Consider the following 14,258-nt stretch of genomic DNA (forward strand, 5'->3'; position numbering starts at 1 on the left):
TTACTATTTTTTATATTTCTAAAGTTTTGACTATAGGCCGAAACTAGTTTGTTTTAAAAATTTAATGTTTTTAAAATAATTATTAATTACTTGGGCTGAAATTTATTGTGATTCATAATCATTTTTGTTTTGTGAAATGCAATTGTATAAATGGCATCTAGATCCAATCAAAGTGTAGAAGACATGGACATTAATGAGGGAAGTGCATCTAATTATGAGCTTGAGCCTGAGGGAAGTGATCATGGGGCTAATCTAGATGCCCAATTTGAGGAAGAGCCTCCTTATGTTGCAGCAGGGGTGCTTTCTATTGATTGCCCTTCATAGATTTTGACACAGTTAGCTAGGGGTCCTTATGATCCAAAGTCCCCTCTAAAACAATTTGCTATGAAAATTGCATGCTTCACTCCTACAGGTCACACGGAAATGGAAGTGTAATATGTGTGGCAGAGAATGGTTTGGCAGCATTATGAGAGTTAATGCACACATTCTTTTTTGGACGTGTTATGGTGTGACATACATATTCTTGGAAAATCTTGAGAATATGAAATACAAAATTGAAGTGAACAAAATATGGGGCATTTCTAATGATATTGAAGTCCCAGTGCCTAGATCTTTGGCTGCTAGGTAACAGGTACAGAGTATACAACAGTTACAGGGGCAGCGAGATACATTTACTCGTATCTTGCATCAGAGAGCAGGGACTATGTCACCTACACCATCGTTTTCCTCACCTACACATAGTTCAGCAGGGGATAGCAATAGGGGGAAACAGAAAGCAAGTCGTAGTGGTAGTAACCCCATTGCTCATTTATTGAACATGCACGCAAGGGAGCAATTAGATGTTGTTGGTGATTTCTTCTTTTCAAATGGCATCTCTACACATCGTGCTCGATCTCCCTATTTTGTGAGGATGATGTCTATGGCAGTGAAAGAGGGAGAGCCATCATATGTGCCATGAGGTGACCACAAGTTGAGGACCACAGTGTTGGATAAAGCCTATGACAAGGTTGGGATCTTGATGAAGTAGAGGAAGGCATGTTGAATGGATTCAAGTTGCAACATTATCATGGATGGGTGGATGGACATTAGTCATCGTCCACTCATCAATATTATGGTCACATGCGCAATTGATTGTTCAAGGCATCGTAAAGATGTTAATTTTCAGTTCCATGTGCTTAGGGAAGCCATTGATGAGGTTGGGCTAAAAAAAGCGGTCCAAGTTGTGACAAATGCAACACATGTGTGCAAAGCTGCAAGGAGGCTTGTTGAGGCAACCTATAGGCATATTTGGTGGACTACATGTTGTGTGCATGCCATGAACAATGCACTCAAAGACATGGTGAAAATTGACTAGATTATACAGGTGGTTAATGATGGGAGAGAGGTGCAAATGTTTATTTGCAATCACCATACATCACATGCACTTTTTAGGAGCTTCACAAAGAAGAAATTCCTGAAACCAGTTGAAACCAGATAGGCATCATATTATATTCTCTTGAAGAGAATGATTGAGTTGCAAGCATCATTGCAACTCATGGTTATGATAGAAGAATGGAATTGATGGCCTGAGTCAAAAATAGAGCAGGGGAAGAGGATAACGGAGACAGTGAATAGTGATTAGTTTTGGAGTGACACAAAATACACAGTCTCCATCATTACTCCATTGTTTTAGGTGATTAGATGTGGAGATGCAGATTCACCTAGCCTTGGAGAGGTTTATGAGTACATTGATTCCATGCTTGGGCAAATGAGGGTTGTTGTGCATGAGAGAGATCCCACTCTAGCATTCTATACAGAGCACATTGAGCCTATCATTCACTACAGGTGGGAGAAGCTGAACACTCCTTTGCACATGCTTGCATATTTATTTAACCCGAAGTGGTACATACCTAGGCTTGGTAGAGTCACACCACCTTAGGATGATGAGGTGAAGAATGAGTTCTTTCGGTGCATTGCCAGGATGTATGATACTAAGACTACTAGTGAGATTTTCACCGAGGGGTCCAAATTTGCTAGTCTTTTAGGTAATCCTTAAATTTTGATTCAGTGCTCTAAACTCTATATAATTATAAGTTTTTTCAATTGTTACTTATAACTTTATTTAAGTTATTTTAATATTATTAATATTATGTTGTAAACTTATAACTTGTAGGATACTCAGATATTGCAAAGGTGGATCTCAAAACTATGGCACAAATGAATACCATTTTGTGGTGGAATGTCATGGGTCACAGAAGTCAAAGATCACCTCACTAGCCATCCGACTGCTTTCTCAGGTTTGTAGTTCCACCCCTTTATAATCTTAACTTTAAGAGTTTTACTTTACTGATTTATGATTCATTGATTCAATTATTTATCATTTATCATTTGTTAGAAATTGTATGAACGTTTGTTTGTAAGTTGTAACTTTCAACTTTGTTATCTCAGGTTTCTAGCTCCTCAGCTGTAGAGAGGAGATGGTCCACCTATAGCTTCATCCACTGTGTTAAGAGGAACAAACTTATCTCTAAGAGAGCGGAGAAGTTTTTTGTTGTACATGGTTTCTTGCGGCTCAAAGATCGCAAGACAGGCGAGTATAAGGAGAGTCAAGCAGCATGATGGGATGTGGAATCAAAGGATCCAGCTCAAATTGATGAGGGTGACTATGCAACAGAAGCCAATGTAGGGCTAGTTGGTATTCCTTTGGAGGATCAGGATCTTACCCACGAGGAGTCTAGTAGTTCTAGTGATGAGGACTTCAGTATAGGGGATGATTAGAGAGCACTTGGGATGACTCCATTCTCATTATTAACATTTTGTCATTTTGTTGATAGTATTCAATTTGATATGGCTATGATGCAGTATTTCATTTCACTGTTTCATGCTCTTTGGCTCATTGTCATCATGAGCATCTTTATGATATATGATATTCATATTTGAACAATGAATTTTGAATCTTTCATCTTTGTCATTTGATAAATTGATAGTCAATGGTTGACTTTCATGGTACCATGTGTGGTTTATATTTTTCATTTTTCATTATCATTATTATGTTTAAAAGTTTTAGAATTTTATATAGTTCAATGGTCATTGGTAATGGTTATGAAGTTTCAAGTTTCAAGTTTGAACTTATGGTTTGTGAATCGCATTTCAATTTTCTAGATTCAACTATATTTAGTATATTATATAATATATTTATCATTTCATAATTAGTATTTTCAATCATATATGTATACACTATGTAACCAGAAAAATAAATTATCATCATCATCTTGCAAAACTGAAACCACTCGAATCAATCTGCAAACTGTTTGTCAAAATAACATGGGAAAGAATGCAATCAGTAAGGGTGTCTAACAGTTTGAAAAACTAGCTTCATCGCTGACTGCGTGAAAGAAGTGCAAAAATTGGGTTGCAATTTGGGGTAGCATGTAGCAGTTGCATATTCTGTGTTTGTAGTTTGAACACTCAATTGATCTTAATTAATTTGTCTGTCATTCACTATAATATCAGAGTTTTTTTAGTAGATAATAACTTGAACGGGTCTTCAAACATATTGCCTGCAATCAAATATCTTTCAATTTTTTTGTTCTCTTAGCTTTTTACATTTCATGTGGCAATAATATCCTATTGTTAATCACTAGTATAAGGATACAGCTGAGGCTACCTGTTTCACTGAACATCATTTCTTTAAAATCACATTTACTTTGAGAGCTTTGGGTGACTTGGGTAATTATGACTCATATTTGAATTGGCTGTGCTTATTCAAAATATCTAAAAATTCAGTCTAAAGTTTGAATATTTAAATGCCAGTATCTGCACGGTACTTGGATACCCAGGAAATTCGCTTTTGTACTTACGGGCAGACTGGCCATGTAATCAGACCCCTTTCTCTGGATTGCATACCAATGTTAACATACTCCAAACTCATTTCTTCTTATTGAATCCAAACCAATTTAACTGCATCGCATGTAGCCGATCCAGTGTCTTCTCATATGCTTAAAGCTGTCTTGTGCTAACATGGGCTCCATCTTAGAAGGTGGTATCCAAGGAAGCCTGAAGGATAGTATATTATAAGTGGTGCTTAGAAATTAGATACACGGAAAGTTTAATTTTTATGGTCGTGCATATTTTAAGTAGAGTTTCATGTTCTTTCTATCTGGTCCAAATATCTAAATTTTGAGTGCATGAAAAAACTGCTAACTGTTATTCATTTTGTGTATTTGGTGATTTAGCTGTATGAGAAGGTAAGCATACAGAGTTGTCAGAGTGCAAAGCTGGAGGGAAAAGAGAATTTTGATAGGCTTGGAGGGAATGCAGTGTATGCTTTTATACATCCGAACTTTATGGTTAATAGGTATGTCAATCATAATATATGAAACTCTAGAGGCTTGGGTGAGGTATGCTAGATTTTAGTGCTTATTAGTTTCAATGGAAACAGGTACGGTCCTTGGATGGACACTAATCTTGTTCTGCCACTGGGAACATCCAAGTGCCAAGTAATCTTTGATTATTTCCTTGAGGCTTCACAGAAGGTATATACTCAGTTCTTTGTTTTTTTTTCTAATTTGATGATTGGGAATGCTACCAATGAGTGGTATCCAGCTGTTCTATGCACAAATAATTTATTTATAGAGTTGGCGAGTTGACTTATAATGGAAACCGAGAAATTCTATTCAGTATGAAATTACTTGAATGAAAAGATTTTCATTTTTATTTTTAAATTTGCATTATTAGTTGTGTAAGCATCTATATCAGTAACAATGATTCTAATGCATCAGCTATTTAATTAAGCTATTGCTAAATGTTAGTGCTCAAATGAATTTACTGCCTAAGATGGAACGACAGGCATATTATTAACCTTCATTATTCCTAATGAATTTACTTTGTGTTAATGAACTGTGTTTGGACTACGATTTACATAGATTGGTTTATCCAACAGAAAAACTACTAACTGCGGACTAGGATCCCCTACTTGTTTTAAGAAGTGGTATATTGTCTTTAAGTTGCAACCTTTTGATTATCATATCAATAATTATTAGAACTAATAAACTCTTCACAAAGTATTTCAAGACAATCTAGGAGTGCAACATTACTGTGCTCTTTTGGAAATAGCTCCATCATATCCTAAAACATCTTTTGTTGAGCAAACTTTCATTCTATTCCTGTAACCCAATTACCACTTTCTGTTTGACTGAGCCAGATTCTTACAAACCAAAGGAGCAGTTGAGCTAAACGGCCATATCATTGTTACAGAACACTTGCAAGGAGTTTTTTTAATAAACTAGGATCCCCTACTTATTTTAAGAAGTGGCATATGGTCTTTAAGTTGCAACCTTTTGATCATCATATCAATAATTATTAGAACTAATAAACTCTTCACAAAGTATTTCAAGACAATTTAGGAGTGCAACATTACTGTGCTCTTTTGGAAATAGCTCCATCATATCCTAAAACATCTTTTGTTGAGCAACTTTCATTCTATTCCTGTAACCAAATTACCACTTTCTGTTTGACTGGGCCAGATTCTTATAAACCAAAGGAGCAGTTTGAGCTAAATGGCCATATCATTGTTACAGAACACTTTCAAGGAGTTTTTTTAATAAATTACCGAGCTATCCCCAGGCATAAGCCACAATTCATAATTTTATCTTATAAAAATTGAAATTCATGCATATATGAGGTTAACTTTGCTTTATTAGGTTACACTGCATGTACACATTTACCCTGGACATCTATTGCCATAAAAGTGTCAGATTCAAGAAAAATTAAATGCATATCCATCAGGTTTTTACTTTAGGCATTTCCTTAGGTTACAGCCAGAACTTCAGCAGTTTTTATGAAGTTTAGATATAGTGAAGACTGTGAAGCCACTTTGGAAAAAAATTATCATATTTTCTTTTAAATGATACATTACAATAACCTTGTACGCTTGAGCACAGGGTTAATACTTTATTTAATTTTCTAAGATTCAGTAGTTCACTCCTTTAGGAAGGTCACAAACCCATAAGCAAACTAAATCCCAATCTTTAATCCTCTACATCTGCTTACCCCAATCATGCTCAATTTAGTATTTATGTTTTGAATGGCTTCATACTGTTAATTGTAGATTATAACCTTTCTGTAACTTTTTTGTAGATTTATCGCTCTTCAAGTTTACATTGCTGTCAATCACAAATAAGTCAACAAATTTACCATAATTTTCCTTATCAATACCCTCTGTTAGTACATAACTAAAAGTGACATCTCCTTCAAGGGATTGCCTCTCTCTAGCGTACTCCATTCTAAATACCATAATATCTATTCAGATGCTCCTTTATAGTCTGCAAACTAATCTTCTGCCTGTTAAACACGGCATGATCAGGGAATGGCATAAACCAATTAGAGATTTATGTAACATAATCCCAAAATTAATCTTCTTGTACACAATTTTATGATGATACAGCCAATGTTCTGGTTAGTTCAACAATCCTGGCCACATGATCGATTCTCATTGTGTAGAGATTTGTTTTTCAATAACAAAAGAATGATATATTCCTGCCTTGTGACAACTACCTTCTGCTTACATCTGGAAAAGAATGATGGTACATAAGACTTTATTCAGGTACAAGATGGCATAAAAAACCAGTGCCTTGATAGTATGTTGAGTATTGCAAGTAATAGTATCATTACTATTTAAAATTCATAGGAGATTCTTACAAAATCCTGTAGCTTCCTTGTTAGGTAGGCAACAAAAACAAGCGGCTTTATCTGGCATCAAATGTACTTTTATATTGTCATTGGTGTTTTAATTCTTCTTCATGAGGTATTGCTTGGCTAATCCATGAAATTATGTGGTATCTGAGTTCAGTTTGTCATGAACTACAGAATGATAAAGCATTCATTGAAAAGAGTCTACAAGAAAGTGAAAGGGTACAGGTATATGAAAAAGACGCATCCTATATTTCTTATATAATACATTCATGTGGATAATTATGATTGGATTTTTCTCATATGTTTATGTACTATTGTTTGCTTTCCCTGGAGTACTTTTTAACTCAATATTTAGACTTGCCTTTGTTTGGTGGAAATCAGATAGAGGATATCTCATTATGTGAAGGAGTCCAAGTGGGCTTGATGTCCCCATCATACAACAGTGGTCGTTATGCACCTCAAGTTGAAATGGCCATGCACCATTTCCATTGTTTATTACATAAGGATCTTGTCAAATCTTGATCTTCTATCAATTCCCAAGGAATTCAATGCACTCAAAGGTCTAGTTGTGGTTTATTTGCTGTTTAGCGATAAAAATAAAAACCTATGGAATGGCTGTTATTCAATAAATTAATAATAATAAATTTATCAAACAATGTTTGTTTCTTTTCACAATTAGCTTCACTGTTTTGAATGCATCCATTATCCTAATATATTAGAGGTCCAATCAAATTATCATTGTCCATTACTCATTTTGATAAGGCAATGATTTCCTTTTGTTGTCTACTTTGGCCTAAATTAACAATAATAATCAAAGTTGTCAAAAAAAAAAGGTAAAGATTGATATTTTTTCAGTTTTGTAATTTCAAAAAGCACAATTTTGATCTTGGATTGGTATAGTGTTTTGATTAAGTAAAAACAGGTTTTGAAAGGACCCGAAACCTTTTACAAAGGACAAGAAAGATATATCAATGAAGATTTTAAAACAACTGTGGAAAACCACCTGACAAAAGAGAGGGACACACCCAAGTTCCCCACAAGAGAGCAACAACTCAAGAAACCATAGACCATTAAGATTTACATTTTGGTCTAGTCTTTTGAAAACACAAAGACATATCAAATGAAGGTTTGGAGGATTTGTCTTTTTTTCTTTTAACTAATGTCCAACCATCCTCTACCTTCCCAGCAGCTTTCTGCCAATCCCCACTAACCTCAAAACCCTCGTAGCAAAAGAAGCACCAACAACAATGTTCTGGACTGAGTTAGCACCAGAATAAGGGACAACATCAACATTCTGACCCAAAGCTGCCAAAGGGATAGCAATCGAATCAACAGAAACATCAGCAGGCGACGAGTTAGAAACAACATTCTGATTCAAATTTGTCATAGGGACAACATTCGAATCATCAAAAACAGCAACAAAATCCTCAGCCAAAGTGAGATCAAAATGAGAAGAGCTATTTGATCCATCCACATCTGTGAATACTTTCTGAACCGTATAATGATCATCCAAAACCCCCAACCACCAAGAAGGTGATTTCTTCGATCTAACCTTGTCAGAGGAGCATCGCGCAGCAAAATGACTGGTCTTATGACATTTCCTACATCTGAAAGGAATACCCTCATAATCAAGAAGCTAAATCCAAGAACCATTTGGAGAAGCCAACTTCAACATTGCTGGGAGCCCCTTGGAGACATCCATCTCCACCAGGATGTGAGCATACATTGTCCTATAGACATTGGAAGAAACCGAATCAACCAATATGAAATCCCCAAGGGCATCCCCTATAGCCTCCAGGACTGAATCCTACCAAAAGTGAAGGGGAAGATTCGACAACTGCACCCAAAGAGGAATCTTATTAAAGGTTTCAGTAGTTGGATTAAATGTCAGATACCAAAGTTTGGCCATCAGGGGGAACCTTTCCTCCCAAGAGAAACCATGACACAAGATGGCATTTCTGTCGTCAACATTAGCAAATTTCACAATAAAAAACCCCTTGCCACAGGGTAAATCTACACTATATCTGAAATGATTGGTTCCCAATATTTGGAAATCCAAGCATGCAAATCTGAAAAAGAGGGCCAAAAACCCCTAAAATGAAAAATAATAGTCATAGAGGAGTAATCCACCACATATGAATTGATCTCATCAACAATATTTTGTTCAAAATAAAGCACAAGTGGATTACATATCAAAACAAGCTCAGCCAAACGATCAATAGAAGGTGCAACCGAACGGAGCCCCTTCTGCACAAGAGCAAAAATACTTGCCTCATAAGTGTCGACATCTGCATAAGAAAGGGCAAATCGATTAGGAGAAACCTCCACAACATGAACAACTAGAGCACTGGGTGTAGGACAAACAACCTAAGCCGCAGCAGCCGCAACTGGAGGGTAAAGGGAATCAACGACATCGAGAGCGGAAGCCTGAGTAGCACATGCTGAAGCATAATGGGCATGAGCAGTAGTCTTAGCAAAAGCCAGAGCTGTCATAGAAGCCAGCGCGGCAGACCCAGAAGCTTGAGCGAGAGTCAATGGCAAGAGGAGCGAGAGTTTCCATTTTGAAATACCCAATTGGATTGGCAAAGTGTTAGGAAGACTTGAAAAGTGTAATTTTGCACAAAATGGCAAAGTGGTGACCAAAATGTCAAATTGTCAAAGTTGTCTACCACTAGGCAAAATTCAAAGATGTCAAATTGGCGTATGGTGTGCAAAAGTATGATTTTGAACTAGAAAAGCCCATGTCAATATAGGGACAAAATGGCTTGGATGTTGGGAAAGTGCAATTCATTTGACTTTTAACTTCAAACTCACAAACTAAAAATTGGCAAGATGATTCCCATTACACTTCATTAGATGACTAGAAGTAATAATGTTACAAATTGCCTTGGGTAACAAAAGGGCACAATTCTTATAATTGGACATTAAAATGTAATGCCCCCATTATGAGTGGAATTGATTTGTGAGCCTTAAGCTAGTTCGTGAGTTTTCTCTATAAGCTTCTTGGTGTGTTTAGGAAAACTCCAAACTTCTTGGAGTGCTTTGGATTGGTGTGTAGTGACTTTGGTTGTTAAAAATGAGCTCAATTGGCATTGGGAGCATCATGACAGTTTTAAAAGTGTGCTTTTACTTTAGGTCTGTTCTCAAACCTTCTTGGGGAGGTGTTAAGTTTTAGATAGTCACCAAGCTAGCTCCAATCATATTCCTTCATCTCTAGTATCATCTTAGTGTGATAAAGTTTGATTTTGATGTCATTTCAGTGCTTTTTTGCGCTCAGGTAAAACTAGTTAAATGTTTGCTCAAGTTTCTAATGTTATATTATCAAATCAGCGACTTAAATGTAGTACCAATTATAAAAGGGTGTATATGTTCCTCAAAGTGGATACCTAGGATAAATAAAGGGGTGTTTATACATGAAAAGTATCTTTTTAAAGGTCATTTGACTACAAATTGATTATTTTTTGAATCTTCTAATTTATATTTTCTTTTAAGGATGTATAAGGAGTTGTTGGGCTCATTTAAAAAAAAATACTAGCAAATATGATAATTTTTGTTGTTGAAATGAACTCTAAGTTCTTCCAAATCTTTTAAGGACAAACATCCCATCAAGATTTTTAGTTTTAAGGATGAAAACCTCCCTAGCCAGATTGGTGTCATTCCATCCAAGGAACAACATTGCTACAAATTTGAGTTTCAAGTTTGGTATCATGGATGTGTTTGATGTCCTTTAAAGCTATAAAATTGGTGAAGATTTTGTTGGAGAAATTACTAAGGCTTTTTTATGTGGTAGAAGGGTGATTTGAGGATATATTTGCAACTAGTATGCTATGTTATACCATCATTTTGGATGCCAAGCTACATAGAAGTGGGACACAAATATAAGGTGTGTTTGACATATTTTGTTTGAATGTTAGCTATTGGTATTCCTTCATATTTAGGGTGTAAAACATATCATGAAAAAATCTAGCTTTGAGGTTGTACCACATGTTGGTGTTTGCCTTGTAATGGGGCATTTGAATCCATGTGTTTAGGCATTGAGATTTTGGAGGCATTTTAACAATGGAAAGTGGCGTCTTAGATCCTTGGACATGGTTTGTATGAATTTGGGGTTGCACTTTGGTTAGATAAGATAAGATAAGATAAATCTATTAATGTCCAATGAAAGACCAACAGAGGTCTATGGGATTGAGAACTTACAACCAAGAAAGCAACAAACAGGACACCAAGCAGTGTCCACAAAAGAACAAGAACAAAAACAAAAGAAGCGAGAACCACCCCAACAAGGAGTAGGGATCCAAACTCAAAGAAAGAGAGAGGGAGAGGAGAAAAAGAAAGAAAAATGGGATAAGTGTTGCCACCTAGGAAATGCATGTAACCTTTAGGACCTACTTTAACTCCGACTCCCAACCAGTAGGAGAGTGTTTCAAATCATAACCTTGAGGTTTCTGATCATTGTCCATTTACCCTCCTGTCAAGCAGCCACAACAAGAGCTCGAGCATCCTTAAGTTAAGTTAGAAGATTGCTTAAAATAGGTTGTACAACTCTATGATCTTGCTATTCATGCATGCTAAGTTGCATGGGAGGCATACACAAGTTTGAAAACTCAATCCTAGATTGTTATACTTTTCCTACAACATGGTTTGGTGATGGTTGGACGTGTTTGGCAGTGTTTCAAATGAAGAGACAACTTAGGTGCATATGTGTGTGTGCGCATGTGTGTGCACGCGTGCATGTGTGCGTGTGTGGAGAAGCATTAATATGTTTAATATTAGCTCTTATTATTACCAAACTAATCTTAATATTAGCTCTTATTGTCATGTTTATGGTGCAAATGCTATCTTTTCTTGTTTTTTCGTAATGGTGAGACTTGCAATTGTGTGTGTGTGTGTGGATAACCCAAAAATGCTTTTCCAAAGCAATTCACCTTATTGTGCTATAGCTTCCATTTTATTTTGTAAAATAAAAAACATTCTATACTTAGGAAAAAATCTATTCCTATACTTTTCCAAAAATACTTCCTGCTGATTTTGGGATAGATCAGGCATAACTTTGACTAAAGTGTCAGTTCTTATCTTTTTCTCTCCTTCTGCCTGCTACCATCTTCTTTCTAGTCTATCATATAAATCCTTGGGTATTTTATTTTCAATTTCTCTTGGAGCTAGCTTATGATTCGCAATCGTATCTACCACAACCTCTTCAATTTGGATCATTTAGTATTATTCAATGCATCATATTTTAGAAATCTAAAACTGGATAATTTTGAAGATCTTCTAAGATCTACACATAACTCATCAATAGACTATTTTTTCCCCTTTGGGTGGTCCTTTGACCAATCTACTTCTCTTTGGTATAGATGCATTGGGCTCAATAGTCTCTACTACTTTGCAATGTACTTAGCACTAGCAGATGCCCTAGTTCTTGGCTTAGTTAGTGGTGCATGAGAGAGGGGTGTCACTATTGGCTTCTTTTTAGTTCTTTTAGCCTTCTTACTAGGTAGAGTGACAACAACTAGGGTTTTACCGTTGTCCCCTTCTTCCTCTTCCTAATCACCAATGTCTTTTTCTTCATCCTCTCCAAGACCTTGTGTAATCTGCAAAGGTTCCTTTCCCTTGCCTAGGGTGCCTAGTTTTGCTTCTAGGTTTTCAATCATTATTTCCCTTTTCTTCTCCTTAGAAGCTATCTTAATATTCATAGTTATTTTGGCCTTAACTTCCTCATATTTTCGAAAGGATTTAGCTTCAATGTCTATTTCTTCTTTCAATAGTGCAACAATGTTTGCATTCACTAAGTCACTATCAATTTTGTAACCAAGCCTTCTTTGACTTCACTGCTTTTACAAACGTATTATATGTATCTACAAGAAAACATGTTATTGTAATACATTGTAACCAATTCTTTAGGTATTCTCATCCTCATCTTCATTCTTTTCTTGAATTCCTCAAAGTAAGTATCCATGACATTCTCAAAATTTGCTCCTAATTGAGTAATGTATTCGCTTATTTGTCTTGTCACTAGTTTTCTTTGTTCCCAAATAATATCACCAATACTAGGAAAGTACTTTTGAATGTAAAGAAAACACATATAACGAGGGATCCAAGCTTACACATTGAGTTCTTTGCTTTTCTGATAAGTAACATATTCTTTTCTTATTGTAGTCTTTGAAGCTCGGCAAAATCATATTCATGATCTTTCATTACTATCTTTCATGTTTTATCCACTGTTGTACATGACACATTGTTCAATCTTCTTGACTAATAAAATTTGTGAGCTATAACCCTCCCATAAATTTTTTATTAATGGATCATAAATGTTTGTAATGGACAAACGTCATCCATTCCAGGCAGCCCCTGTGTTTGCCTCAATTTGCTCTCGACTCAAGCATCACATTGTTTTCTTCTTATCTAGGGTTGGATAACCTATAACTTTGTGAATCATTTTCTTTGTGATCTCCATGGGTCCATTCTGTAACCAAAACTTCATATCATGGATTCTTCTTAAAGTAATATTAATCCATTCAATCTTGAGATTCCTTGGAAATTCTAGGGCACCAGTTAACCCTTTCCTTTTGACAAGTTAAATTCATCCTTCAAGATTCCTTCATTACATAACTTTTCGTATGCTTCTCTTATCTCATAATCTCCTACTTTGTCGATCTTACACATATAATAGCTCCTTACATCATGGATCATAATAACTTTTGATAGTATCAAGGATAACACATCCATTGAATTTCCTTTCATTGCAATTTCTCGAATAGCACGAAGCTTTGGTGGAGGACAAGTGTCACTCTTCACCAATTGAATTTTACTAACCTCTTGGCTCATTCTTGCAATAAATGAAGCTATCATTTTCTTTTCTAGGGTTTGAAGTCTTTTCTTTGTTCTCTGAGTTAATAGGCACAGTTCAGATCTTCACCTATTCAAGCTTCTCGTCCAAATCGCTCTTGAAATCTTTTACTAGTTACTCAAATCGCCAAATTGCTTTGTGCTCTTGAAATATTTGTGCAAGGTGTGAGATAATTTCTTCAAACTTTGATATATACTTTCTTTAGGTCGATTTAGGGTCTCCATAAATGTTGTGTACTCAAGTAGGTGGAATCCAATTGTCTTGGTCGACTTTTGTACCTTTGAACTAGGTCTATATTTAACAGCTCGGTCTCTTCCATACCACTTAACCTATGTACCAATTTTTTTCTAAAGTGCTTGATCCATGTTGCAATGCTTGGTCAACATAGGCAAATTATACTAATGTTCAACATGCTTTTATAAATCTGTTCTTATGCATCTTCATATATGCAAATATGAACTTTGGCACATTTCATGTAAGGAACTGATGTATGATATATTAATTAAATATGCAGTCCCATACATACCTTTCTTTCTTAGTTTGAGATGACATGATCACCTTCTCCACTCGATTCAGTGACCTCCGCTCCATTTGCTCCACTATTTCAATCTCCTGCTTTCTTTTTTCATTTTTGATTCATCTCCTTCTTTACTTGTTCAATTTCTACTTTACCTTTACCTATGTCTTTTGTTTGATTTGTTGAATGTACTTGAGCCCTACAATTCTTGCTCATATGTCC

At 35.8% G+C, this 14,258-nt stretch overlaps 1 protein-coding gene across 3 annotated transcripts in view; it reads left to right on the forward strand.

Annotated features, from left to right (window-relative positions):
• Positions 1–7,347, forward strand: part of LOC149557441 (choline monooxygenase, putative (CMO-like)) — a 168,659-nt gene extending 161,312 nt beyond the window's left edge. For 2 of the 3 annotated variants that reach the window (XM_089832087.1, XM_089832088.1), the window contains exons 7-10: positions 4,215–4,336; positions 4,421–4,514; positions 6,847–6,897; positions 7,054–7,347. In XM_089832087.1, coding sequence (XP_089688213.1) covers positions 4,215–4,336; positions 4,421–4,514; positions 6,847–6,897; positions 7,054–7,194 — 408 coding nt within the window. In that variant the 3' untranslated portion in view covers positions 7,195–7,347. Of the gene's footprint in view, positions 1–4,214; positions 4,337–4,420; positions 4,515–6,829; positions 6,898–7,053 lie in introns of all 3 variants that reach the window. The other variant, XM_089832089.1, reaches the window with a different exon arrangement.
• Positions 7,348–14,258: the final 6,911 nt, after the last annotated feature.

This window comes from Cupressus sempervirens, chromosome 5, assembly GCF_028749045.1.
Source record: "Cupressus sempervirens isolate cs-2001-9-10 chromosome 5, ASM2874904v1, whole genome shotgun sequence".
Lineage (NCBI taxonomy): Eukaryota > Viridiplantae > Streptophyta > Pinopsida > Cupressales > Cupressaceae > Cupressus > Cupressus sempervirens.